The sequence below is a fragment of the Scomber scombrus genome, chromosome 12 (assembly GCF_963691925.1).
Source record: "Scomber scombrus chromosome 12, fScoSco1.1, whole genome shotgun sequence".
In the NCBI taxonomy this organism is placed as follows: domain Eukaryota; kingdom Metazoa; phylum Chordata; class Actinopteri; order Scombriformes; family Scombridae; genus Scomber; species Scomber scombrus.
This window is the reverse complement of record NC_084981.1, coordinates 18701527-18728663: the sequence shown is the minus strand read 5'-3', so window position 1 is coordinate 18728663 and position 27137 is coordinate 18701527. Positions and strand designations below refer to the sequence as shown.

Sequence of the window (27137 nt, the reverse complement as noted above, 5' to 3'; positions counted from 1 at the left end):
TCGGAACTTTTTGCTTTAATAGTCTGGCTTTCCTGCTTCAACCAAAACAGTCTGGAGTTCCACTTTTTACCTGCTACTGTACGTCGCTCCATCCACAAGAGGGATTGCAGGGGGGCTGACACTAATGGCTACCGCAGCTCATTTGAAGCCTTCAGACAAAGAATCTCGGAAGTCGTTTGAAGATTTCAGACGAGTGATGTTTTCAGATCTCATTAACTAAAGGCTGTTGTGTGGATAATTAGAGACGGAGGAGGCTGTGTATTTTCAGGGGTTGTATAACAACATTCCCATTAACACCTGACACAGAAGAAATCCCCAAAGCAGCCGGAAGATACATCTGGATTTTGTCTTGGTTGGAGGGTCTCAAACACTTAAACGCAGGTGTTAATCCATGCACATGGAGCTGCGAACTGATTCTCACTGATTCTGGTTTTACTCAACAAGTCAAAGTTTGTATCCAAATCCTCACACCTGCTATTCAACTCAGCTCAAACATAAAAATAGATAATTTGACCCACACCCAAGAAAGAAGTTCATACATTTGAAAATCTTTTTTTATATGTGTGTCTATCTGTATGAATCTTGACATATCCTCAATCTGCATTTAATGGCAGGTGTAAATTGGATCATTCATGCTCCACGGAGCAGGGATTAACTATCAAACAATATAAATTCCCCAAACCAAGGCTAATCCACACTCCTCTGGATTCAAACCCATGCTGTTACGAGCATGTGGTCTGCACAACAACAGACTGAGGCACCAGGAAACCACAAATCCTAGCCAATTTAGCCCCTTTATCCAAACATCTCTGTGGCGTATTGGATTGATGACCCATGTAGTTGGTCACCATCGGAGTTCTGCAAAACAGCTAATTTACATAATCGCATCATAAATACCGAGAATTCATTTAATCATCTCCTCTGTTCTGATGCTCTGGGCTAAAGAGTGTTGATATGATAAGACAGTGAGTTATTAAGGAAGGAGAGAGAGAGAGAGAGAGCAAAGGGATCAGTGAGTGAGTGAGTGAGCTTGTCCTGATTTAAGCTGCCGCTTGGGGCCAAATGAAAATTAATTAATTTCTGTGAAGAATCAATTTCTCAGAATGACAGTGTCAGATTCAGTGTGTGTGTATGTGTCAGACACAGTGAGAGAAAGAGTGTGTGTGTATGTGTGTGTGAGTGCACGTCAAACAGAGAGAGAGAGCGAGAGATTATAGGCTGTGATAACATGACAAACTTTTAAGAGTGTTTTTTTATTAGGATTACTCAAATTCATTATCATCAACACCATCATAACGTTTATCATGCGTTAAAATGATAATTAGTAACAGGCCTATCAGCTGCACTGTGGTACATAAAAAGGGTTAACTGGACCTCCAGTCAGCAGTATGGCAGTCAAACCTCCAAAACTAACTCTGTTTTAAGAAAAACTTGACATAGGCTCTAATAGCATTTATTATAGAGGCATATCATGCTGATTTAAAAGCAAAAAGTCCTGAAATATCATAATAATACGACCATATATAAAACGTAACAGCATGAGATTTATGTAAAGTATCAGTAAGTACCACCAACACTCAATTTTAGATAATATTTTGATTATTATTATTATTTTTTGGATTGCAGATTGATATCAAATAGAAAAGTATAAAGGCGGTAACGCACCCCACCTGCTTCATGTCAATATGTTTAATCTCTGCTTTATGACCCCACCTGCTGCACCCCCTCAAAAGTAAGGTGGATAACCACCCCGGGCCACCCCCCACCCCTACCAACCCCCCCTCCTCCCCTCACACCGGACTCACCTGGCGTTGGTACAGTCGTTGTAGAGCGTCTCGAAGTCCTGCCTGGAGATGAGTTTGCACCGGTTCACCCCGGGCTGGATGGCCCCGAGCCCCCGCAGCACTCGGACCTGCTCCACGTTGCACACCACCGGGGAAATGTCCAGCCGCTTCAGCTTGGTGTAGACAGTGTGGAGCCCGCCGACCAGGTGCTTTAGGAACACGTCGAAAGCCTGGGGCAGGCAGATGAGCTCCGTGTCTTTCACCGTGAACGAGGCCAGCTTGGCACCTTTCACCTCCACCAGTTTGCACTCGTTGTTCTGCGGCGTGCTCTCCACCGGCGACGGGGTGGCGTAAACGGGCTTGGCGCCGCTGGACACCGGAGCTCCTCCGGTCTTCAGCTGGGTCCCGTTGGATAGCAAGAGGTCCGCCCTGAACTGGTGAAGCAGAGCCGGGTGCGCCACCGGAGGAGCCGGGGAAGACGCAGCGGAGGTGGCCGCAGGTGGCGGAGAGTTAGTGGCCGGAGAGACGGAACTCGGCGCCGGGTGGTGCCCGAGAGGAGCGGCGGGGAGCAGAGCCGCAGTAACCGGAGTTGCCATAGTAGTCATGTCCGAGAATAAGAAAAAAAAAAGTAAACTTCAAAACTGTAGAAACTGTAAGAAAGTAACTTTGACCAACAAATGCGGTCGCTTTGCGAGAGAGGGAGCTGCGCATTGAGCGTGACCAGGAGAGTGGCATCAAAGAAGAGAGGAGAGGAGATGAGACAGGGACCGTGTGAGGAAAAACAGATCACATAGTTGAATCAGAATGAGTGGAGGCTTGTCTCAAAGCTGGAGATGCTACTGTCACATTATCATAAAGAGGAGGAGTCTGCCTGGGCATATTCTTAGAGAGTGAGAGACCCAAAAACACACACAGAGGAGGGAGAGAGAGAGAGTGCAAAGATTAGCCTACATAAACTATGGATAAGCCTATTTATAAACGCCTAACGAAAATACACTTTAATATTAATACTTCTGATGGGACTTAGTGTGTCTATGGCATTCAATCTGTCTTCTTTATGACATTTTAAAACCCTCCTGGTATCACTGTAATCTTCCTATAACATATTTTGGGACTAATAGTTGCATAATTGTATTATCCTTGAAAAAGAATATGACCTGATTACTGTAGTAATGTTTCTTTTGAGCAAATATTATCCATGTCTAAATAATCCAGTTGTGTAATTATCATCAGAGAGACTTTGTTAAATCTTATTTAAGCCAACAGAGTCAGAATTAAATACAAAAACAGAGAATTTAGACAAGAGTTTTTGTAGGAAAACTCTCTGGACATTTCATTGTTTTTTATAATTAAAAATCAACTCAAGATCAGTTTTATATAAAAGTGGAACAACAAGCTCCCATGTATGTCAGAGTGTATCTTCATATTTAAGTCCAACTAAAGTTTAAATTGTCATAACTGTTACTTTAATTCTTATATAGGTCTTTCACCAAAAAGATAAATCAGGTGCCTTCTTATAGGATGTTTTATTTTATTTTTTTCAAATAATTTATGTTGTTCTTAAATCCAGCTGGTTGACATTGTTTTGTTATTATTTTTTATGTTGTTTGTGCTCCTTACATCCTAAATTAATCAGTCAATCAATCAATAAAAATCTGAATCGAACAGCTCCAGAAATACTCTAACCAGAGACACGTGAATGTACAAAAGCTCATAAGGGGCCCAATAACCTTGTCTTGACAAATTGATCCCTTTACCTGTTCTTGTACTGCTCCACCCCCCCCCCCCCCCCCCACCACCACCACCACCACCACCACACACACACACACTCACACACACACACACACACACACACACACACACTCCCATCATTTACATATGGAGCTCGCAGTCCTTTCAAAGTGGCTTTCACGGAACATTGTGCTGATAATGATCTTGGTCGTGAGGGAGAGAGAGAGAGAGACACAGATCTCCAGAGACCATCTCACCATAAGACAAGGGGGAAGAGGATAAAACTCTGACTGTACTCCAACTCAAAGGACTTTAACACTCTTTTCCTCCCAACACCCCCACCTCACCCCTCTCTCCAATAAGCCCTCTTGTGTTTTTTAATTGGCAGAAATTAATCTTTAGGATGTAGATGGTAGATTTACATTCATTAAAAGTCAAGAGAGGAAGCCAGGCTTGATGCTAATCAAATCTGCTTAATTATGCTTAACATGAGTATCTCCAGGGGAAGAGAGAGAGGCAGAGAGAGAGAGATAGCTAACTCAAACTTTTTACTTTTTGCCTTTGATAACTCCTGCTGAGTATGGCCTTTTCCTTGCCAAAAAGAAATGTCACGACTCTCTTTCTCCATCTGTAGAAAATACACCGATAAAGCCATCAGTGTTAAGCAGAACTGATTCATGAAGTAAATTCCCACCTTTAAGTGTTTAATAAGGAGGGAAATGTTCAGTTTAACCTCCCAGGCCAGCGCTTTGCAACTTTTTAGGCTTGTGGCACCATCAGATCTGATAGATTTACTGATATACTATGAACCCTGTTAATCCACAAACCATGGCATATACAAGGACCTGATGAGAAATATGGAAGTCTAAAGAAATTATTCATGATTGTAACCTTTGATGCCAGCTTTTTTTAATTTTGAAATTTTAGTTCATGCATGCACAGTCTGGTGTGCAGCTACATGTTAAAGAGAGTCCTGTTACCAGTAGGTTGCAGGATGCCCTGGTGGGAAATGACTTTGTCTCACAACAGGAAGGTCAGAAGGTTTAATTCATACAGCAGCTATTGTACTTAAAATCCACCGAAATGAAACAATGAACTGACACCTAATGCAAAATCTCTCACATCTATCCACTTAGTGATGTATAAAAACAACCATATATCACACAGAGGGAAAGAAAGAAACATTTTCTTACTTAAACTGTGTGATATTAAGTGCTTTAAGTCCCTCTGTAAGGATTTTCTCAGAGCTTGAGAGCCTATCTATCTTGAGTGGGTAGGAAGGTTCTCCCTCCACTGAATATTACAGAGTTAATTAATTTTTTATATCTGCTTTGATTCCTTTAATTGCTCCAGTATAGTGTGATTCTTAAGTTTTAACCTCCAACATTTGCCTCAATTCATGTTATTACAGTAAATCTACACCAGTTCTGTTTCAATCTCAACTCGACTGATTAAATGAAAGATTCTCTGGGAGTTAGATCCCAAGTGGGGCCAATGTGCTTGCCAGGTTTTTCAGTCTGTTTTCAGACTTTCATCATATCAGCCTTACTGCCTGAGACAAAGACAACTCACTTAAACACACAAAATCTACCTGCAGTCTCCCAGTTTTAACAGTTCATATTTTTTCTTGCCATGAGAGAAAGATAATGATCATGTCGTGTTACTGTTTCAAAGCCAAGCGCTGGTCCTTTCCACATGTCTGTCTTGGCCACTGAGCAGAAACATGAGGGAAATGTGTAGGTGGTTAGATCAGCCGGTGAAGTGTAAATACCACTCAATCTGTTCTTATTAGAGGAGTAAAAACATACGAATCACTTCGCCTCTATTAAAAAGGCCCCAGGGTACTGTGTGTACATGCGTGTGCGTGCAGCTGGTCGTGTATGTGATTGTGTGAGAGAGATGGAGGGGGTGACAGAATGATGTTTTGGCATTTGTGTCTGCAGAGGATCTGAAATGCCACCACCATCAACGCTGCTTAATTCTCAGATACACACTCTTAATCTGAACAGACAATCCATTCCGACAGCCACTGTTATGATTCAAATCAAGTTGGAGTGACGGGTGTGTGTGTGTGTGTGTGTGTGTGTGTGTGTGTGTGTGTGTGTGTGTGTGTGTGTGTGTGTGTGTGTGTGTGTGTGTGTGTGTGTGTGTGTGTGTGTGTGTGTGCTCTTGTGAGTGAGAGAGTATGTCATTGTGTTTTGGTATGTGATTAGGTGTTTCAGTGTGTGTGTCTGCTCATCTGTGTGTGTATGACCAAGATATCACCCATCCATTCCACATTCCCCTATGATAATGTGGATTGATTATGGATATGATAATGAGAGGCCGGCACGGCGTCGCGACCTTCACAAGGTCTAATTGAAACAAGCGTTGGTCCTCCGAAGCACTTATCAAGTCACACAGCACATCATTAATCACGGAGAATACAAGCTGTCATTGTAACACACATGCACACACACACACACACACACACACACACACACACACACACACACACACACACACACACACACACACTCACACACACATTCTCTGTTTTTCAGTTTTTCTAACATAACACACACACACACATTCTCCTATCCCCCTTTATTTCTCTCACTCGCTCTTACACACACACACACACACACACACACACACACACACACACACACACACACACACACACACACACACACACACACACACACACACACACACAATGCAAGCTGTCATTACAATATGCCTGGTATTGTCTTCTTTAAAAGACAGTGGACAGCTAGTCCACCCTCCATCGCTATTTTCTACAAGAAAAGTTGAGAAAGAAACAAGCTATTGGAGTTGAACCTAAAAAAAGAGCGAGAAAAAAACCCCAAACAAGACAGGGAATGTTAAAACAATTCAACAAATACGAACAGCTGTTCACTTCACCCAAACTCGCCTGAAATTGAATTAGCTCAAGTTGTTTTACTACCTGCTTTTATTAGAAGACAATTTAACAACCAAATGTGATTCCAATGTCTGATTAAGGCAGCATATGGTGCCTACCTGTTAAACACAACGTGTTCAATACCAGCGAAACGCCTCAGTGAGCCAATAAACTAATAAGCCCAATATCATATTAGTCATTACATAGTCCAACACACAAAATTCCAATCTGATAAAAAGGTGGTTTCATTATCATCATAGGGAAAACACAAGGGAGTATGCACGCGCTGTGTCAATGCCATCGCCAACTTTGTTAATTGTTATTCAATTAACTGCTTTTGTTAATGAAACCAATTAATACTTTAAAACAAGCAGGCAGATATATGATTATTATGCATCTATGCAGAAGACAGCTAATTACAACTGTAAATCAATCAATTCTACATTAATCAGCTTGGAAAATGTCCAAAAACAACAAAGTCACTAAAAGACTTTGGAAGTTTTTTTTAAAGGTTTTTTTTTTTTATTTTTTTTTTTTACATATTTTGATTGCCATGCCATTATCCTGTCTAATGATTGTTAACGATCCTTTAAAGAGTTTATGATCCAATTTCCTTGCTACGAATTTAATTGGGACCTAAATAGTAATACTAAATTAGACGGTGTAAAAGTGTGGCTTGTATTTAATCAAGGGTGGTATATTGGAGTAAGCTCTAACAAGGTCACAGAGCTGCTCTTGGGGCAAATACAAAGAGTGGAGCTCCACATTGTTAAAGGATGAGGGCCACACAGGTTCGATCAGTTACAGAAATATTAATATATCGTTTAAGTGCCAGAATATTGTATATATGATCTCTAAGGATAACTGTTGTGCAGAGTATTCAGAATCTGCTGCTGTTTACTTATGTTATTTATTGTGTCCTGCATATACAAGTGCTCAGAATTAACTTAAAAATAACTTCTTACATGACATTACAGTCCCCTGACCCAAGCAGTGCACACAATTAGTATCAGCCAAATCCTGCTAAAACATGCAAGTTGCTGCTAGACTTTACCAGCCAGAAAACAATGGTAATCTATTGAATGGCTGGTCAAATTTGACAAAAAAGTTATATTCTATAAATAAAATCTGCCACAAAAAACTATCAAACAGGAGGAACTAATCAGATATGAAGGACACTTTACTAAAAAACTGTAGCCCTTGAAAAATCATGTAATGAGCAAGAAAAAGTTGAATGTTTCATCTTCAATCTCATCTTAATCATGCAACAAACAAAGCCCTTCCTTTGTATGTAGAAAACATCAAATTAACCTGTTTCTGTGCTCCATAATTGTGCAGGAGTTCTTTGACTTGTGATTAAACTCTGCTTCACATAAGACTCAGCAAACACTGCAGTTGTTTTTCATGAGACAATGTGTCCGTAATTTAGGTTTGAACATCAACAGCTCATCTTCCCCCTATACATAAGACACTTCTAATCAGTCTAATTATTTCTGTAATATCCATTTCACACACCGGACTGCAGCACACAGGTCTTTCACTTTTAAATGAGAATGACCTCATTTATCAGAAAAATAATCCTCTGCCTGGATAATTATCAGACGTACAAACATAAACACCTTTAGAAGTTTTGATGTGAGGACCTGCTTGCCTCTTAAGTTTATACAGTCATGTGACCTGACCAGTGCCCTAGTTGAACACCTCTTAGATGTTTATGCATATATGGACGCTAATCTCTCAGTCAGGACTATGGGATTTGGGAATATTTTGTTTAACAGAGATCAAAGTAGCCAGCTAGGATCAGGAGAAACCCTTCAAACACATCAAAAAGAGAGCAATGCATCCTGAATCCCACGCCCACAGTAGCCAATCAAGCCATGCATAACTCTTTTCCTTTGTAAAAGAAACAGATTCTCAATGTGGGTCTCTCTCCATCCACATCTCCACTCACCCCCCACGGAGGCCAGGGGGTTGTTTGGGCTTATGGGCTATCAACGAGAGCCACTGCACCGTATCTGTATGCCTCTCATAGATGGCGAACATGATGCTGGTATTGAGGAACAGAGAGATACTGTGTTAAGAGATCAAAGGAGCAGAACAGAGATTTAGACCCACAGCCTGTCAGTCAAGATGGCGAGACAAAGCAGAAGAAGACAGAAATGCTTACACCAACACCCTCCCTGCTCGCTCACTGGTTTTCTCTGTGGTGTGCCTGTGAGGGGTGAGGCATTACTGTCAGGTGGCTTAGGGGGCTACTCATTTGTAGACAGAGCAGCACGAACACCTAAACGTGCACACATGGAGGCACCCCACCACACACACACACATACAATGAAGAGCTACTGATACAAGCCCTTGCAGATGAGAGGTCGCTTCAAGCCTTTATATTGGCCTGTGGAGGAATGTTTTGTGGTCTCAGCACTTTTCCTCGTCTAGAAGATGAATAGAGCTATTTTACAGACAGTGGAAAAACAAAACAATGCTCCGTGTGGTTAGATTCGTGATGTAGGGGCTTCATTCCTAGTTGATCAAAGACCAAGGTTTTTTGTCAAGTATGCAATATATATAAAATACTTTTTCTGTGGATAGAGCACTGATATAAAGAGGCCAAGATTCCAGTTCAACAGGACATCCTGGGGTAAAGAATGACCCTTGTTCATGTCTTCACTTTTGTACAGTGTATTGGCTGTGGATGTGATCACCCCTGCACGGCCTGTTTTTGTATTGTATTGTGTGATGTTTCACCAGTGTCTTTGTCCCTTTTACCTAGCGTGACAGGAAAGAAAATTTCCTCTGCAAATCTCATATCTTAATCTATCTGATCTTCTAAAATTGGATCAAGACAACACACAAAAAAATGTTGTTTGCTGTGATAAATAAAGGGAAGGGAGGGGAAATATGACGTAAATAAAAAAAGTACCTGATAAATTATTTAATTGCTCTTAAAAATCTATATAAAGAAAACTTGTGTGATAGGAAACTTGCAGTTATAACCTAACATCAAATAAATACCTATACCTTAGGTAGGAATAAGAATGACACAACACCACCTGGTGGCTGTCGACTGTAACATTTTTATTTAGACATTATTAATCATTTATGGACACATGGACAATGGAAATGCCAAAAGGATAAGTTGAAAAATGCTTGCACAAAATTAAAAACTAATTCTATATTTCAGAATTTAACATCATAAAAAAAGATCTGTTAATGAAAAGTGCAATACAAGTTGACTCAAATATGAGAAGTACGCTCTTAAATTAAGGCAGGATGTCAATGCTAATTCCACTCTGACAAACGGCAGCTGGAAATACCCGTAGCAAACTTAAATTAGAGGCAGAATGGCTAAGCGTGCCCTCCTGTTAAAGAGTGTTTCTGAGGAGGACTGAGGTCGACACCTGTATACAAAAACTCTGTCAAACATCAGCCGAAGCACAGAACAGGAGCATGTTAGTCACACAGGAGGCTGAGGGACAGATCATCAACACATGACGGATCTGATTGGCTAAAGATCCCACGGTACAGATCCAGGAATGAGGTGTGACCCCCATTTTTAAAAAGTCCCAAACTGAGGTGATCAGTCTTCATCTTCAGTTTGTGCAGTTTTCAGGAGCCTGAAAAATGATATAAATATACAGCAGTGATTAATCATCATATCATTATACAGCATTGAGTCCTATGATTGAATTACACCTGCTTTCTGCGAGTTTGATGTGTGAGGGGGACACAAAGGCTACACCCAAATGAATAGTAAGAATTCACTTGCATGCATTTAAAAAAATCTTTTACCAGCTGTCCTTAATTGTACTCAAAATGAATTCATGATTCAGTCACTCTGAAGTGGTACACTCGGTATCAGTAAAACATCTCACTTGTGTGTAGCTTATATCATGATACAAAAGTATTTGTGGATAAAATAACCAGATGGGATTATATATTTCTGGATAATCCTTTAATTACCTTATAAAATGAAGATACTTAAACACATTTGTTCAAAACCACAAAAATCTAACATTGCTGTCCAACAGTTCTGTGAATTGATTTCCAATATTGTCTTCAATGACCTAATACACCCAGAGATACTCCAGGCACATGAGAATAAACAGCAATTCAGGCATATTTTTTCATTGTTTAATGGTAGATATTGTAATCTCCCCAAGTCTATAGTACGTTGTTGTAAACATTCACTTTTAAGAACCTTTTTAGACCACATTACATTTTACAAGATATCAAAGTGCTGATACCAAAAACAAGTAGTCAGCTGTGGGCATCTGAACTTAAATTCTAACACTACAGTCGGGATCTCCCAGTATCAACTTCCTGCTAAATCAAATTAATTATGGAGTCAGAATTAATAAATTAATCTTTAATCAAAAAGTTACTTCAGAAGATGATTGCCTCTGATTTGTCAGCCTCGACATCAAAAACAGTTTAAAGTCTGAAAAGAAAAGCAAGTTTTGTTTAAAGTACAGGACAGTCGAATGGAAATAACTTTAAATGCAGCTCCATGTTTTAGATTCTACACAAACTTTGATGCTTTGGAAATTTATGACTATCCCTGATAAAATTGGTCGATTGATTCCTTGAGTGCAAAAACTTGTAGTAAGATTTATCTGCTGGCTGTTAACAGTTAAATTGGGCTTTCACAGACCATGTGTGTCTAAACAAACTCAAACTGCTGATGCAGAAAGGAGAGTTGATCTGTGTTCACAGTGTCCTCTGAAAACAACGCTGATCACAGTAATGGAAAATGTTGCTGGTATTGATATTATGAATTTTTTTACTGTGTTATATTGTAAAAAAAAAAAAGGGGTACCGTATACCAGTGTTGTGCCTAAGTCTGTTACCCTATCGATATGTGTTTCCTCTTACCTTAACCTGCACCCAATCTTATCCATAACCCAAACCAGTCATCTTCTGAGGTGCTTAACCTGCACCCAACAAGTTATCTCTACTATGCCTAACCCTAACCATAACCTGAGTCCATAACCACAGAGGTGGTGCTACAGGAAACTCATTTTTAACAGGAGGGGAACATACTTTGACAACACCCCGGTATCAACATTGTCAGATATTTTACTGCAGTATAATGTAAACATGGTTTACTGGCATATCTCTACACTGCAGTAGTTTATAGATGGTGGTGTAGGAAGTTGTATTAACATCCTACACCAGTATTTATCCAATCAATTTATAACCAAATCAACAGACAATTAAACTGATGACAATTTTAGTAATTTCTTAACTGTAATTTGTCAAGAAAAATATATTAGACTAGATGGTTACAGCCTCTCAAATTTTCACTCTCTCAAATAAATGAAAATTGAGGATTTCTGGTTTTTACAGTATCGGTTAGGCACTGACAAATTACATTTCTTTCTTAACATAGTTTAACTGAAGTTCTCAGCAGGTTGTGAACATGCATAAATAAGGGTGAAATTTACACAATTCTAAAACGGATTCTCTACAATACTGTAATTAAAAATAAATAAATAAAAAAGCTTGTTTCTGTACCTTTAGTGACTCGGAGGCTTTCCGCAGCTCTTTGATAACTGCAGACAGGGCTTCTGGGTTGATGCCCTGCTCACACAGTCTCACACATATGGACAGAGACTCCATGTCCAAACCAGTGTTCAGCAGTCTGGAGATCTCTAGCAGCACTATAGAAACAAGAAAGAGAAAGTTAGATATTCATTTTCCACTAATTTGACAGCTAGGCAAAAACCTGACCTGCTGTACGTTTATTTACAGTGCATTACAAACAAGAAAAACCGAAGTGTTTGCGTTAAACAGGAGGAATTTGAAATGCAGTTTATGTTTTTAATACATAATTACCGTCCATCGTCTCCCGCACTGCGTTTAGGTTTGCGCTTGATGCACTTGCCATGGTGCAGAATTGAAATAGCTTAGTTAGTTAGCAAGTGGCAAAAAAAGCAAAGAGACCCAAAAAAAGGCAAAAGCAAAAGACCAGATACTATACTCATAAATTATTGCAACATTTCAGTCGGAGGTTAAAGGCGTATTATTCATTATTAGCCTAATTAATAGACAGTGTTAGCAGCTAAACACTTAGCTTAGCCTGAATCACTATGACAATAATAACCGAATCGTCAAAAGAGGAAGTGACGACACGGCTTCCTGCAGCGCTCCTATTGGCTGCCGGGCCTCGGGGGCAAAATTGAAATAAACGTCTGAAGCCGTCTCTCTCTGCGATTCCGGTGACTGTTTGTTTGCTGCTCACCTTTCACTTAATACTGTACGTTCAGAGAGTTCAGAGTACGGGCTCGGGTTACACTTGTAAGTATCTTATTTTCCAATGTACACCTCGTCTTTTAGTGTGTTAAATAAGAGGGAGAAGAAGGAGAAGAAGAAGAAGTCTTTAACGTAGCGATGAAACCAAATTATTTGTCGTTAAGTTGGTTGCCTCCTTTGACTAGTTAACACATAATGAAGCTAACATACCCAAACTATTCACTTTACAACGGAAAACATCAGTTATTGCACTCCTTATTTATCTATATTACGCCTTGGTGTTTTTTAATCTCTGAAATTCCCATTTTCTGACTGTGATATGTGTTGTGATGCAGATAAAATGGGGGACCATGTTGAGCTGCAGATCACTCCAGAGACTCCAGGCAGGCCCTCCATACGAAACCCCTTTGAAAGTCCTAATGACTACCGCCATCTCCGTGAACCACTGGTGCCAAGCCCGTCTGTCTTCAAGTCCAAGCCTTGTAAAGCTGTAAGTTAAGTTTAAACACACTTCACCACATTTTAGACATGCACAGTCACACATATCCAATTAGGAAATGACTGTAAAATGCATTATTCCAAAAGGTTTAGTTCTACTTAAGGTTTTATCTTGTCTTTATAGTCACTTCCTCATCTTTCTCTCCCTCCCAGACTCCTCCCAAGTTTAACTGGTCTATTGATGAAATGGCCAGTCTTCTTCCAGTACACATAGACCAAGAAGATATCCAACGACAGTCCTTTTACCTCAGCCAGACAAGGTACTGCACTGTAATGTAGTGATGACACAGTAGTTGTTTTTGGTAGACACATAAAAATGACCCTGACTTTCCTTGTGAAGTCCTTGTGATTTAAAGGACAGGTTCACATGTTTTCAATTCTGTCTTTAAACAAAAATCCAGTGTTCAAATAAACATTGAAATGAGGTTTTCTTGTCATACTCATTCCTCCTGTTCATACTGACCATTAGAAGAACCCTTAAAAATGCATTTACAATGGTAAGTGATGGGAGCCAAAATCCACAAGCCTCCTTCTGTGCAAAAAATTATTTAAAAGTCCCTCTTTTTGTTACTTTACTTCCACTGCTGCTCAACAGGGAAACACCGTCCGACGAAACAAAAAGAGGGAATTTAAAGCTAAAAATATGTAAATGTGGCAGATAACCACTTAATATGACTAACTCAGGCTGCTTAAGCCTCATATAAACCTTTACATGCATTTTTGCACAAAATTATTGTGTGGATACACTGTGGATTTTTGCCCTCATCGCTTCCAATGAAAGCGCATTCTAAGGTGATTTTTTTTTTTTTTAAAGTAGCCAGTATGAACAGGAGGAATGACTAGGGCAAAAAAAACCTTCTTTTAACATTCATATGGGCATCAGACTGTTGTGTCAAGCCAATTTCAAAAACTGAAACTATCCTTAATCAGCTAATGTTTAAAATATATCTTGTTATGCACTTTTCTGTCTCATTTTGCTCAAAATATTGAAAAAAGTATACAAGTACAAGTGATAGAATTTGAGTTACAAGTTTCTTTTTCTACCAAACATCTAGGACGGATTCTGACATTGAGGAAAAGCGCCAGAATGCGATTGAACAGGTATGCAGCGATATAGGAAGAGAGTAGTTGACATATTGATTTTTACTTAATGTTATTCTCAATTTTGTCATTTATCTCTCTCCCAAAAAGTTTTTCACCAAAGGAACCATTGTACCTTCCCCCTGGGCGGCCCCAGACATCCGCAAAGCCTCTCAGATCTATAAAAAAAGTAAGTGTGTTTATATTACTTTTAACTTCAGATTTTTTTCTTCCCTCTGCTTGACTTTGATTTTCTTGCTGGATTCCGGTTTTGTGAATTTCACTTTCATGTTGCTGTATTGTGTCCTTGCACCTTCAGGTTATATGTCTGCAATGATTGCTGAGGAGCCAGAAAAACACTCAGGTTGGTGTGTCATTTGAGGAGCTTTAACATTACTTTCTCCTAACAGTGTGTCATCTCTTCTTTTTCTTTAACTATCTACTAACTTGTTTTATTGACCTTGTTTGTTTTGCAGTTGCTTGTCAGACGACTCTTTCGTTACCCTTGGCTTTTGATTTGGAGAAACTTCTTGGTAAGTCTCTAAAAGATGCCAGCACAAAACCAGAGAGTAGATCATGATTGAGTATTTTACCATCAATTCACCATATCCTATCTGTTTCTTCCCTGCCTTTAGGGGAATATTACCGCTGTGAGGAAGCATGTGATGCAGTTCAGGAGAGCCTCAGCTCATCATCCTTGAGGCGAAAACTCTTCCTTGATGGCCAGGGCAGTTACAGTGGCTCTGACAGCTCCAGCCCACCGAGCCCAGAAAGAGATAATCCCAGGCATGAGAGGTCTCTGCTAAGCCAAGGAGAGGGACTTGTAGGAGGGGCTGCAGGTTCTGAGGGAGAAGCTGTATCGTCCATCTTTTCTTCTCCTTTGCCCTGTGGTGTGTCTGCTCCAACTCCCTCTACGGTGAGTGGAGAAGTGTAGGGATGCAATTAATGATGGCATTCATTCAATGTTTTGTCATAATCTTTATCAATTATTATTATGGTTATTATATTACTTACATTGGTGTTGATGTATCATGTTTTCACCTTTTATGTTTTGGGAGATAGTTAAATTTGCATCTGTGATATTTTGTTGTGCTTTTTAAATTTGAATGTGAACAAAAGTTATTATGCAAATCATGAAACATTATCTTGTTTTGCATCTACATTCATTAATTTTCATTCTTCCAAAAATATATATTTTTTCAGTTTAAAAAACCCCACCATAAGAGCATTTGCAATTTTCAGTTTTAGTTTTCTACAGAAATTCAAATGTCCGTCGCAGTTATGAAGAGAAAACAAAAACCTACTAAATTTTACTTCACAAGATTTGTTTATCTTTTTATTTTTGCAGAGGTTACTGGGCTGAGTGTGTGCGCAATGTGCAGAATAAACTACATTTTTGTACTTGGATCAAACATTTTGGTTAAACAATAATGTGAAATGTAACTTTAAAACATTAAAAACGTGATTGTCTTGTCTTTACTTGTAGGGTCAGTTCTCGTCCAGTCCCATCCAGCATGGTTGCTTCCGGGACTGCAGCCTCGGCAGCATCACCAGTCCTATGTTCCCTGACAGGTCGTCTCCTGCTGGCCTCGTTTCTCCCACAATTTCTCCTATTGTTGGAAATGCAGCCCGCACACCCATTGGCTCAGGTAGACTGGTTTTGTAATTTCACAACTTCACCATTACCAAAATAAAGCTAAATTGAATACCAGCTCTTATGATAAGGGTTTAAAAAAATCTATGTTCTTTCTTTCACACTCCCATCTTTTTGTTTTTTCCTCTTCTACCCTTAGCTGAGAGGAAGCAGCCGAGTAATCTGACCCCACAAGGTGTTCCCCTGGATGTAGATGTCCCTTCCTGCACTGAGAGTCCGTTTGTTGAGGGTTGTTCTCCCATTCGTAGCTGCTCCCCACAGCAGCTCCATTGCCATAATGAGCTCCAGCACAACACCAAACCCAGGCCCAGAGCCAGAGTTCGCTGCTGGACCTCCCCTCCCCTCATCTCCCCGATCCTCAACCCTAGGTTCCAGGACTATCAGGAGGCTGAGGACCAACTCCCCTCCTCCTCCTGCTCATCTAGTCTCCCGTCTATGGAGCTAGATCCATCTTCACCTCTGGCCCGGGATGCTCACCCTGCCGACACTGAAAAAGTTAGCTTGGATCTTATGGAGCCTGTGATGATGGAGGAGATCAAGGAAACGAGGACGGAGGGGAGTTCTGAGGAAGATGAAGAGGAGGAGATTGGAAGGCCTTTGGGACAGCTGACCAGCTCACGCATGGGCAATGTATCGGCAACAGAAAGCTCACAGATGTTTCTGTCTCTTCTGGCAGAGGGGAGCAGCATACGCTACGATTCCAGCATGCAGGTTCGTGTAAGGACTGATATCGAGCATATATTTTATAATTCATATCATATTTTACTTTGTATATTTTTGTATGAATAAATCTGTTAGTTTCACATTGCTCTTCGAGGGTTTGTTGAACTGTGGACGAATAAGGCACTCCGCAAGAATTAAAACTGTTATCTGATTCCTGGGAGAGTATATTGATGCTTGTGTAATTGGACATCTGTAACTAACTGCTTTCTTTCTGTGTGTGTTCAGGTGGACAGCGGGTACAACACTACCTCAATGGGCACTGCCAGTCTTATTGATGGCCTCAGCTCAGACTGTTACAACAAAGAGTCCTACAGTCCAAACCTGGCGGAAGAAGCCTTCCAACTCAGTAGACACACTAAAGTAAAGGTACTGTATTGTTAACCCTTTATGCGCTAAAGTAAAGGTACTGTATTGTTAACCCTTTATGCGCTAAAAACAGCTTATTTTAAATACATCTGACATACATATTGAATATGGTACATGCTTTGATTTACAGTCTTTGTTTTACCAATAGATTAAGCAGAGTTTCTTATTTTCCAGGTGTTTTATCCTCACCACTGAGCCATGTGCTGGATGAATTGAAAGGGACACCTCCTCCGGTTAGAAGCCTAAGATGATTATTTTGCAATCAAATACAACGTTTACACTATGTTTGAAGAATTTATGTCAAGTTCAATATGGTTAGGGTGAATGGGGTCAACTGTTAAATGAGGTGTAAAAAGAACCGAGTGGTTTCACAAGTGGTTATTACGTCTTCCAAGGGTGCAGATTCTAGTTGCCTGACTGAAGAGAAATGCTCCACCACCGTATGTTTTATCACAGGATGAACTTAACTCACATCTTACTACCACTGTAAGTCAATGATCCAAAGTCAACAGTCGTTTTGGACTCAGGATCCTGGAGTGATGAGGAGAAAAATAGCCAACTTTGTAACGAACTTGCACAACAATAACCTCTTTGAATGCTGTATTGATGCTAATGCCATCATTTCAATTATATTTGGTGCTGACATGATTTACCGGATAGATCCTCACTTTCAGATGGCATCAGATTTGTACTGTATTTGTTTTTATAAAACCATTTATAATGTGTTTTTTTTTTTTTTTTTTTTAAATATGATTTTTGTTTTCTTTTGTTGAATGAGAAATGTTAAAGTTGGAGATAATTGTGGATCTTATTTGGATTGTAAGAATATTTATTTCAGACAAAGACCCACTGAATGATGCCACTAATGATTTAAAAGCTGATGGAGCCATTTGTACACCGTTTTTCTAATGCATTAGCTGGATCATTGCCACATTAAATTAACTTGAATTTTTTTTTTTATCTGGCTTGAGAACACATTTATTTCTTTTTGTACATTGTTAATTTTAGTCCTCACCATTTAAGTAAAGGAGTATTATGACTTTGACTCGGTTTAGAATTATTAAAAATATTCAGAGTGGAGCTCCCAATAATTAAGGATTTATCACACAATGTAATCAAATTGTGACAGATGGCCACTTGGTATCTCTAAAATTATTAAAACAAAAAATTAGCATGAGATCTTGAAGGGTTGGGGAAATTTGGAAAAATTATAGGATTCTGAGTTAGTAAAAGACTAAATGAGATGAACATGAGTTTTACTTTTTACTGTAGGATTGTTGAATATTAATTGTGAGACAAATTTCATTCTTGACCATAGGTCAACAGTAGTTGACAGAACAATTGCACCACATGGTGTATTTGTTGCTAGTTGTAGCTGTTGAGCTTTTGATCATACCACATGATCCTATGGAGATGAAGTTTGCCTAGGTGTCATGGAATTGCTGGTGTCCAAATTTTCTCCTTGTCATTTCTTGTCCATGCTGGTGTACAAAATTAGGTTGAAAGTTCATAGTTGACCGTGGGAACTCACTTATCTCAAAACAAAAGTCCATTTAGATGAACAAGAACATCTACAGCTCACCATATAGTGATATCTTTACTACTCAGAACTTTTTTTCCACATTGATAGACCATGCTCTGATAATTATACATTTTTTTCTATTGTTCTTATATCAGGATAACAAAGCTGGAGATCATAACCCTAATGGCCAGGGTAATGAACCAGATTAAGGTTCATGTTGAGTCCAAAAAAACACACAGACACAATAAGTTAAAAAAAACAGAACACTTTATATAATGATAAAATGACAATGTAAGAGCAGATGTGTACATGTGGAGCAGTGTAGCTTCTCTGTGGTAGTTATTAAATTAGACACTTGCTCACAGCATAACAATGTCAATATAACAAAAACTGGTTCCTTAAGATCTTTTCATTGAGACGATCAGATGGTGGTTTCAGGTGCTTTACTGCTGCTCTGTGTGTCAGCGGTCCAGTTTGGGTTTCTTGGCTTGTGGCTCAACATCTGGAGCTGGAACACTCACACCAGGAATCTGAAACAGGATAATCAGCTTATACATGATACTGATGTAGATATATGAAATGTTATTTTAAGCAATTTAGATAACTCCTCTTGTTAGGATTAACTTAAAACTGGCTCATCAGCTGTAAATTAAGACACAAAACATCTCGAAGATTTAGAAAGGTAGTCTTTTGATAATAAAACCCATTCAGTTCAGTCTCTCCTTACCACAGGATCAATCAGAGCCATGCGGATCTTCTGGTGCTGAATGTTGGAGTCGTCTAGACTGATGGTGACTTTCACCTTGTCAAATATGTGGAAGGTGTGCTGCTCTACTGCCAGAGTGGGACCCTAAACACACATGCACAAGAGATATTATAAGCACTGTTCATTAATGTCTCATTGGTGTTGAGCTAAAACAAAACAGAAACGAATGATTAAAATGATATAAAATTAAATGAATTAGGAGTTTCTACCTCTTCGTCAAAAACAAGGTTTGGGTTCGCTTTGGCTTTGTCTTTGCTGTCGAAGAAGACTGTTCCCTCCAGGCCGAACTTTGGGATGAGTACAATGATTGCGTTCTTCCTCACAAACAGTACGAACCCGTCCTCGTTCAAAATGCCTCGGCTCTTGAAGAACAACTGGAAAGAGCATGTGTATTAGAAGCATTTGTGGAGGCTATAAGTTCTGACTCTCACTTTAGGTCAGTCAAAATGATATCATGATGGTTGTTGATATGTTTGTATACATTAAAGAACCATGACTGCATATGGTTACCTGTGTGTGGAAGGCCACAGAGGCCCTCTGCGCATACTGAGACATTTTGTGTCTGTAGTTGAGGTTGTTGCAGAGGGCTGACTGCTTATGTTTGTCCATTAAATCTGGGTAGGTGCTGTCTGCTCCTATGGCCACAGCCAGCAGGCGATGTACTATAATATCAGCGTACCTGTGTAGGAGAGCAGCGGACGGGGTGGAAGAGAGAGAGAGGGAATAATACAAACGAGGAGGTTAGAAAGCTCTGTGGTGTGGTAATCTGTCAATTATGCACATTTGGTTATTATAAAGGCCCCTTCAAGACCCATTTAGTCAAGTAGTTTCAAGCATCTGTTTTCATACCTCCTAATAGGTGATGTGAAGTGTGTATAAATGGGTGAAGCGAGACCGTAGTGGTGGAAATCGTTGTCCATGCCAGAACAAAAATAGACGGCCTGCATCATGCAACGAGTGGCCAAGATGCGTAGTAGCGTGTTAAAGTACGGGAAGCCGTCCACCGTGGCCACGTCAAGGGAGTCGGCCAGCGCTTTGGCCGAATCTGTGTGGATCTCCACATGCTGTTAAGAGAAAGAAACAAGAGAATTTATGTTAAAATATATTTTTAGTAGAAGTCATGAGCATGGTTAGTTGATAGTATATTTACAGGGACTTCAACTGAACAGACAGACTGAAATATATTCCAACTTGAATGTGGTTCTGTTAACATTTTGGATATCTGAAGATTCTGCTAATGAATGGATACAATGTCTTAGGGCAAGAGAAATAAATGAGCTAAGGAAACAGGCATTTAAATTGAAAATCAAAGCAAACTTTTCTGCATGATCATCAATCTCCACCCACCTTGGACTTTCCAGCCTTGAGGAGGATGTCGTAGTTGGACGGAGGCGGTGCTGGATGTTTCCTCAGCAGGGCGCACTCTGAGAATTCATCGAAGGTCTTCTGAGCCACTGAAATATTTGCCAGCAACATAAACTCTTCTACCATGGAGTTGGTCTCCCTAAAAACCAGGAGATGAGTTTATTAACTTTTTATCTAAAAGACTGCATGAGAAACACTGAAAAAAGAAAAGCTTTTGTGGAGAAAAGGGTTTCAAAAAGGATTCTGCAGATTGCTTCTTTTTGAAGTTACCTACATGAGTTCTTTGGTCTGCAGGTCAATGGGGTCGTGGGTTTCACTGTCCATGTGGAAACGGACCTCCAAGGATGACAGTGTCAGTGCCCTGAATGCAACACAAAACATGATTCATGTTAGGAACTACGATCAATTAAACCTCATGAGCTGGATTCTTTCCCCATATTTCCTGATTGATTTTCTAAAAGGAAGGCATATTTTTTGATTTTGAAGTGACTGACTTATGCATAGATCAATAAAAAACTACAAGTACATTTTTCCCATAGCAACAGGAAGAGCCAGACTACTTTCTGTAAATCCATTTCCTGCAGCTATTTCTTGTCCTACCTCGCAGCCCTTACCCTTTCTCTATCCTCTGCCTCTTGAGGATTTTGGCCAGTTTGTTGAGGCCCCGCAGACTTTTGGTGATATCATCATTCTTGGAGGTGTCATCAATCCTCATTTGGGCCTCGGCATAAGTCAGAGATGCCTGGACCGAATTAAGAGATCGAGGGGAAGACAAAGGATTAAGTATAAAACCTCAGCATTAAATGACATAACAACATAAATCATCTCAAGTCTGTCATTTTGTGTCTTACAAATAAATAATGAAAGCAGGTAGTCGTATCAGTTGCAGGACATTTGATACACACACATCTGCATATTTTCTGTGTTTGTGTGTCTGCATGTTGCTGCTTTACCTTGGAGTTAATGACACTTTTTGTGAACCGTGTCTTTAGAATTTCTGCCTCATGGTTCATCTCCCAGATACATGAGAAAGCCAGCCTTATAAAAAAAAAAACACAGACAAGCATTTTACCTACATTTAGTTCATATCAGCTGGATATTTGCGAAAAGAAAGAGCACAGTTGACATTGATTATTGAGTAAGTGCAAGTGTGTGTCTTCACCTCTCCACGTTGGAGCGTAGGGAACAAAGATTGGAGCTGAGGAGTTCAGGAACCATGTCTATTCTCTGTTGGACACATCAAACATGTAACATGATTTATTTCAGTGTCAAAATAGCTTTTTATGGATCAATCAAATTTTAATACATTTCTATTTGGTGGTCATATTAGTGGTCAATAAAGAAATGAAATCCAACCCAAATATCTCTTAAAAGCTGTATTAAAACCACATACACAGAGATAATGAGATGATTGGAATAAAGTCAAAAACCTAAAATTATGGCGAAGTGTAAGACTTCTACATCTGAATCAGATTCTGTGTTCACCTACACTGGTAGACAACTTCTGCAAAATATAAAATCCCAAAGCTTATAGACCTAACAGAGACATTGCTTCATGTTTTGCACTTTTCGCAGCCATGCTCTGTTGTCAGACATGTTGTCATATGACTGATTGTCCTCACTTTGCCACACAGGTAGACAGTGGTGCCACGACTAGCGGCCTCTTTGTCCAGAGCGTTTCCAGGTCTGATGAAGTGACTGACATCAGCGATATGGACGCCCACCTACAGCAAACAAACAACATACTCACAGTATATATACATACATACAAATAACCTAATATAGTTATTTGATAGCGTGTGTGTGTGTGTGTACAATATGCGTACCTCAAGGTTTCCATTGTCCAGCTCTCTACAGTGCAGTGCATCATCTATGTCTGTACATCCTGGAGGATCCACGCTGCACACTGTCAGATGTCTCAGGTCCTGTCTCTTTGCCATGTCCTGCACCACACACACACACACACATACATTAATATCTACACACACCTATATTTACAGTATGTGCTTGAAAAATACAGGCTTACAGCCCCACTAATTAACAAAACTGTAAGTATGAAAAGTGTCCAGTGTACTTGGGAAAAGCAGTAATTACCTCTGGTGTTATGGCCCACGGCATCTTGGGAAGAAAACTGAGCACAGCCTGAGAGAAGGCCTGGTGGGGAACATCATGCTCCAGAAGCAGGACTTCCTGCTCTGTGTCCTTATCCCCAGCGCTGCCCAAACTACGCACAAAGTGACCCTAAAAAAGAGAAACACAGTGTATTTATTATTACTCGTCATGCTAGAGAGGCGTGGCTTCATACAAACACTGAAAACATGGACAACTTCCTGTCAAACTATGACACATCAAGATGAGTATACTACTTGTAGGATACTCACGTTTGGATACCGGGAGTGTTTGGGCCAGCCGTCGATGGCCACCATGATCCTCTGGGCTGCCAGTGAGGCTGCCTGACGTGTTTCAATGCGAATGCGTGGAACACGGCGGTCAGCTGGCGTGAAAAGGTGGCGCGTTGACTTCGTGAAAAATAAGAGAAAAAATTACAAAGAAGGAAAAAACAGGAAGACACAGTCAGCACTTGTAGTGAGGCAATTTATCTGAAGACCGTTATCATTTTTAAGAGTAAAACAATAATATTTATTTCCTTTGTGTTATTAAATTTGGTACAGACAGTAAAATTCAGTGGGTTTTTTCGACTTAGCTTGTCTTTTTAGACCTACACTAGATACACAGAGCAGTCCAGCGTTACCTCTTTGATTTGGGAAAGATTGAGCATGCCGCAGAACGGCCTCCAGTTCCTTTTGATGATTCCCATAACTTTGCCTGTGGGCTTCCTGGCTGCCTCGGCTGCTGAGACCCTCAGCTGCTCACAAACACAGTAATACAGAGGATACTTAGACAGCTCCAAAGAGCTTGTTGGGGTTGTCATTTAATTGCAAAACAGACAAATAAAAACTTTAAAAAAGCTCTTTTTTTGGTGTTACACAGCACACCTATCTTCACCATAGCTGTCATCTGTAAGCAGACACTAACTGTTCTTCCTTTACATCAAACTCTAACTCACCGCCTTCTCCTCCTCTTCTTCCTCAGCGTTATCATCCTTTGCTTTGCCCTCGTCCTGCAGCACCACTGAAGAGGGAGCCACCCATTCATTCCGTGGCAACAGCTGCACGGCAACCACGTCTTGGTGCACCGCTCTGTTGAGGTTCTGCAGACCCTGGATAAGAACCTGGCAGGAAGTGGAAAAGCAGGGAAAATGCGTTTAACATATGCACGCACGATTTCACAACTGTACAGCAAATTCTGATCCTCATGTTGATGAAGTTTGGGAGATACATTCTTAAAAAACACACAAAGACATACCTCTGTGCTGTCTTCCTCCTCTCCTTGAACAAAGACTGATGCCTCCAGGTAGTTGTCCCTACTGGCCCTGAAGGTGCCCTGGAGGAAGGAGCCACTTTTGATGCCAGTCTGGATCCTGGACAGAGGAAGGTGCTCTGGGAACAACACCTTACTGCTGCTGATCTCATTCTGAGGGAGGGAGGAAGGAGATATAAATGGAGAGCGACAAGAGGAGAAGGTGAGAGTAAAACTGAAAACATTGAAGAGACAGAATTATTAATTCTTCAGCAACACTTACCTTGTCGTCATTTGACAGCGCAAGGTGATCCACCAGCTCAGTGTTTGCTATCAGGCTTTTGATGTACTCTTCAACTAGATTGGAAACGAAAGAAAGAGTTTTTTTGGACTAATTGGCAGCTACAGCTAATGAAGTTTGAAAGCATAGTTGTATTTCTTAATGAGGAGGCCTTAGGAAGCTTCTTCTGCTGCAACTGTGCCATGCTATATTTTCTTTCTCTGAAGAAAATCCACCTACATTTGTACACCAGAAGGGCTTTCTCCTCTGCCTTCTCCTTGTTCCCTCGGTCATTGGTGAGGAGGACCACTTTGAGCCTGTCAGAATCTGATGCCTTCAGGTGCTGGCTGTACCATTTGGCTGCCACGCGGATGGCGCGGTCGTTACGGTCATTGGCGCTCTCACCCGGTTCACGTTCAATGAATGTCTCTCTGAAAGAGTGAAAATTATGAGAATGAATATATGAGGATGACAAGCATGAAGGAAAAAAAACATCTTAGTATTCACAAATATATATCATGAGGAAGGTCTATTATAAAGATCTCATTTGAGTTAAGACGAACATATGTCTGGATATTACTTATAACTTTTACATAGAAATAGTGCAATTAATATGTGGTGATGCAGAAAAAAACAATAGCTGTGTCTTTCTACCTGTGGTGTTCGTTGGTAAAGGTGTAGAAATGTTTCTCTTTCTCGTGTATGATGTCCTTCAGGCGTTTATAGACTGGTGCGCTGCGGTGACGAACCTCCTGCAGCACAGTCTGAAGGATAATCACGTTTCGAATCACAGGATCCTCCAACACGTCAATCTGCAGGACACAGAAATTGTAAAAATATGTTTAAACTAGCTTCAGCACAACTGAACATAGGCAGAAGTTATTACTGTCAAGGTATTGGGTAATACATGTATACTGATGCCTCATGTGACCAATCAGTGAACCAGTATAAGGACGGAGTTAAGAACCAGCAAGTTCAGCTGAGATGTTTGACTTTGTTGCTAATGATGTAATGGTTGACATAAAATAAAAGCAGATGTTGAGCACAAATAAATGTGTCGGCCAACACTTATTTGACAATTACTATAGCCTAAAATCAGGGAATAACAATCAACTTCATTAATACACTAATATTATAGTCATAAAGAGACACACATGGCTCTACAGCTGTGTGAAAAGGAAAATAAAAACATGCCAGTAACCAGAAGACGAGCTCTGCATTCATTAATACGTGTCATGAGGTTTAGTTTGTGCATCTCATGAATCATCACATCAAATGAGATCAGTACTGGAAAGTAACTAAGGACATTTACTTAGGTTTACTTCGGTATAATTTGAGGTATTTGTACTTTATTTGGGTATTCCTATTTTGTTCCCCTCAACTATATTTGTTTAACAACTTTAGTTATTTTTCAGATGAAGATTTGACACAATGGATAACCCAGCACATTTTGACGTCTTACAAACAGCAGTGTGTAGTCGGGGTCACATTTCAGATGTCCATGAATTGTTGACAGCTCCAACAAATAGTGATTTTTCCCTCTAAACTTCTCACATGGTTTCATTTCAATAAATGTTCAAATGATCCAATATTTCACCTAAAATCAAATATTAGAGGAAAAAAAAAAAAAGTTAAACAAAAAAACAAAAACAGATTTGTGTATCAGAACTGTGTTTTTTCTTCTTTCCTCTCCCATCAATCATATCAGGACCCCTCAGATTTATGTGGTGACCCTTTGGAGGGACCAGACCCATGGCTTGGGAACCACTGAACTAAAGTAGCTAACTGTATATAAAGTAGTTATGCTGCTTACACACTGATGCTTCAGTATTAAAAATCTAATGATAAGATATCAGTCAGAGGGACCAAACCACTGCTTTTACTGTCATACTTAAACTACATCAAGCTCATATTACTTGTGTTCTTCTACTGTAACACTTTAACTACATCAAGCTCATAATACTTATGTTCTTCTATAGGAATACTTCAACTACACTTCGCTGCTAATTCAAGCAAGTATTTTACTTGTTATAGAGTATTTTTACATTGCCGCACTGGAACTTTTACTTAAATAAAGGCTCAGAATACTTCTTCCACCACTGCAGGAGATACTACATTATATATTATCACAATACTTACTGGGACTGACTAAAAAACCTCGTTTGGTGGTTTGTTTTTTACCTGATGTAAGACCACATTGGTGTCAGGGAGCAGATAATGTGGATATGAGCACAGGTTGCTCTCCATACACGCGTCTCTTTGCAGCACCGTGGACTCCTGTTTGCATTCACTGCAAACTTCGCTTCCGCACCAAATATCATCTCTCAGATAATGTTCACGAACTACTTTCATCACCCCGCCAGACCGGGTCTTCTTCACGAAGGTCTTAGACTTCAACATGATGACGATAACAGGTTTAAACTCTGGTGTTTTTATCCCGACATCTGGTGGCGACGAAACAGTGAGCTAGCTCCCCATGTGTAAACTCACTGAGTGGGCCGACTAAAACTTTACAGGAGTTTTTAGATATTCGTGAAGTCTGATTTAAGGTGTGTAGAAACCATGTTGAAAATTGCAGAAAAATGATGTAAAATCAATAAATGAGTTTTACGTTATCTGTAAATTTACATTTATGGGTATGGAATTTGGCCATAATAAAAATAATGCAATGCCAAAATAAATGTACAGTAGTTTCTGCACATTCATAACAAAAACTACAACTCACAATAATGTCTCTTTTAAATCTAATTTTAAGATATTTTTTTAGCTGGAAAGACCTTATGAATGAGTTTAAAGGGAATTAGGAAGCCAGGCCTTCTTCCACACCATGTCAAAATAATTGTTTGTTGTT

General features: G+C 39.9%; 4 protein-coding genes across 7 annotated transcripts in view; 1 reads left to right on the top strand and 3 right to left on the bottom strand.

Moving 5' to 3' along the window:
• Window positions 1–2526, bottom strand: part of dachc (dachshund c) — a 26692-nt gene extending 24166 nt beyond the window's left edge. For all 4 annotated transcript variants that reach the window (XM_062430661.1, XM_062430663.1, XM_062430665.1 and 1 more), the window contains exon 1: window positions 1806–2526. In XM_062430661.1, the coding sequence (XP_062286645.1) occupies window positions 1806–2389 (584 nt within the window). In that variant the 5' untranslated portion in view covers window positions 2390–2526. The remainder of the gene's footprint in view (window positions 1–1805) is intronic.
• Window positions 2527–9474: 6948 nt separating this feature from the next.
• Window positions 9475–12514, bottom strand: mzt1 (mitotic spindle organizing protein 1). The gene is made up of 3 exons (XM_062430507.1): window positions 12256–12514; window positions 11935–12080; window positions 9475–10034 (listed from the first exon to the last, which is right to left on the bottom strand). The coding sequence occupies exons 1-3, from the start codon at window positions 12305–12307 to the stop codon at window positions 10011–10013; spliced, it is 222 nt and encodes a 73-aa protein (XP_062286491.1). The 5' UTR covers window positions 12308–12514; the 3' UTR covers window positions 9475–10010.
• Window positions 12515–13012: 498 nt separating this feature from the next.
• bora (bora aurora kinase A activator) lies at window positions 13013–17253 on the top strand. Its single transcript, XM_062430894.1, has 11 exons — window positions 13013–13162; window positions 13324–13430; window positions 14226–14271; window positions 14362–14440; window positions 14570–14614; window positions 14727–14783; window positions 14886–15166; window positions 15737–15899; window positions 16044–16615; window positions 16853–16993; window positions 17168–17253. Exons 1-11 carry the CDS (start codon window positions 13013–13015, stop codon window positions 17186–17188), a joined length of 1662 nt encoding a protein of 553 aa, XP_062286878.1. The 3' UTR covers window positions 17189–17253.
• A 1565-nt stretch (window positions 17254–18818) lies between these two features.
• Window positions 18819–26768, bottom strand: dis3 (DIS3 exosome endoribonuclease and 3'-5' exoribonuclease). Its single transcript, XM_062430218.1, has 21 exons — window positions 26468–26768; window positions 24941–25098; window positions 24527–24717; window positions 24290–24363; window positions 24013–24180; window positions 23714–23878; window positions 23399–23512; window positions 23028–23165; window positions 22741–22887; window positions 22473–22589; window positions 22269–22370; window positions 21809–21873; window positions 21600–21684; window positions 21261–21388; window positions 20921–21007; window positions 20629–20785; window positions 20131–20345; window positions 19792–19960; window positions 19491–19655; window positions 19243–19365; window positions 18819–19045 (listed from the first exon to the last, which is right to left on the bottom strand). The coding sequence occupies exons 1-21, from the start codon at window positions 26684–26686 to the stop codon at window positions 18977–18979; spliced, it is 2856 nt and encodes a 951-aa protein (XP_062286202.1). The 5' UTR covers window positions 26687–26768; the 3' UTR covers window positions 18819–18976.
• Window positions 26769–27137: the final 369 nt, after the last annotated feature.

Excerpts from the sequence above, each read along its gene's own strand:
- bora (XM_062430894.1), top strand. The coding sequence starts at position 13,013 with ATGGGGGACCATGTTGAGCTGCAGATCACTCCAGAGACTCCAGGCAGG. Across the intron at positions 14,615-14,726 it reads GGAGCCAGAAAAACACTCAG|TTGCTTGTCAGACGACTCTT; the intron begins GTTGGTGTGTCA and ends TTTGTTTTGCAG. Across the intron at positions 15,167-15,736 it reads CTGCTCCAACTCCCTCTACG|GGTCAGTTCTCGTCCAGTCC; the intron begins GTGAGTGGAGAA and ends CTTTACTTGTAG.
- dis3 (XM_062430218.1), bottom strand. The coding sequence starts at position 26,686 with ATGTTGAAGTCTAAGACCTTCGTGAAGAAGACCCGGTCTGGCGGGGTG. Across the intron at positions 22,590-22,740 it reads CGTGGGCCATAACACCAGAG|GACATGGCAAAGAGACAGGA; the intron begins GTAATTACTGCT and ends TGTGTGGTGCAG. Across the intron at positions 19,656-19,791 it reads CTGTGGCCTTCCACACACAG|TTGTTCTTCAAGAGCCGAGG; the intron begins GTAACCATATGC and ends TGCTCTTTCCAG.
- mzt1 (XM_062430507.1), bottom strand. The coding sequence starts at position 12,307 with ATGGCAAGTGCATCAAGCGCAAACCTAAACGCAGTGCGGGAGACGATG. Across the intron at positions 12,081-12,255 it reads AGTGCGGGAGACGATGGACG|TGCTGCTAGAGATCTCCAGA; the intron begins GTAATTATGTAT and ends TTGTTTCTATAG. Across the intron at positions 10,035-11,934 it reads AAGCCTCCGAGTCACTAAAG|GCTCCTGAAAACTGCACAAA; the intron begins GTACAGAAACAA and ends ATCATTTTTCAG.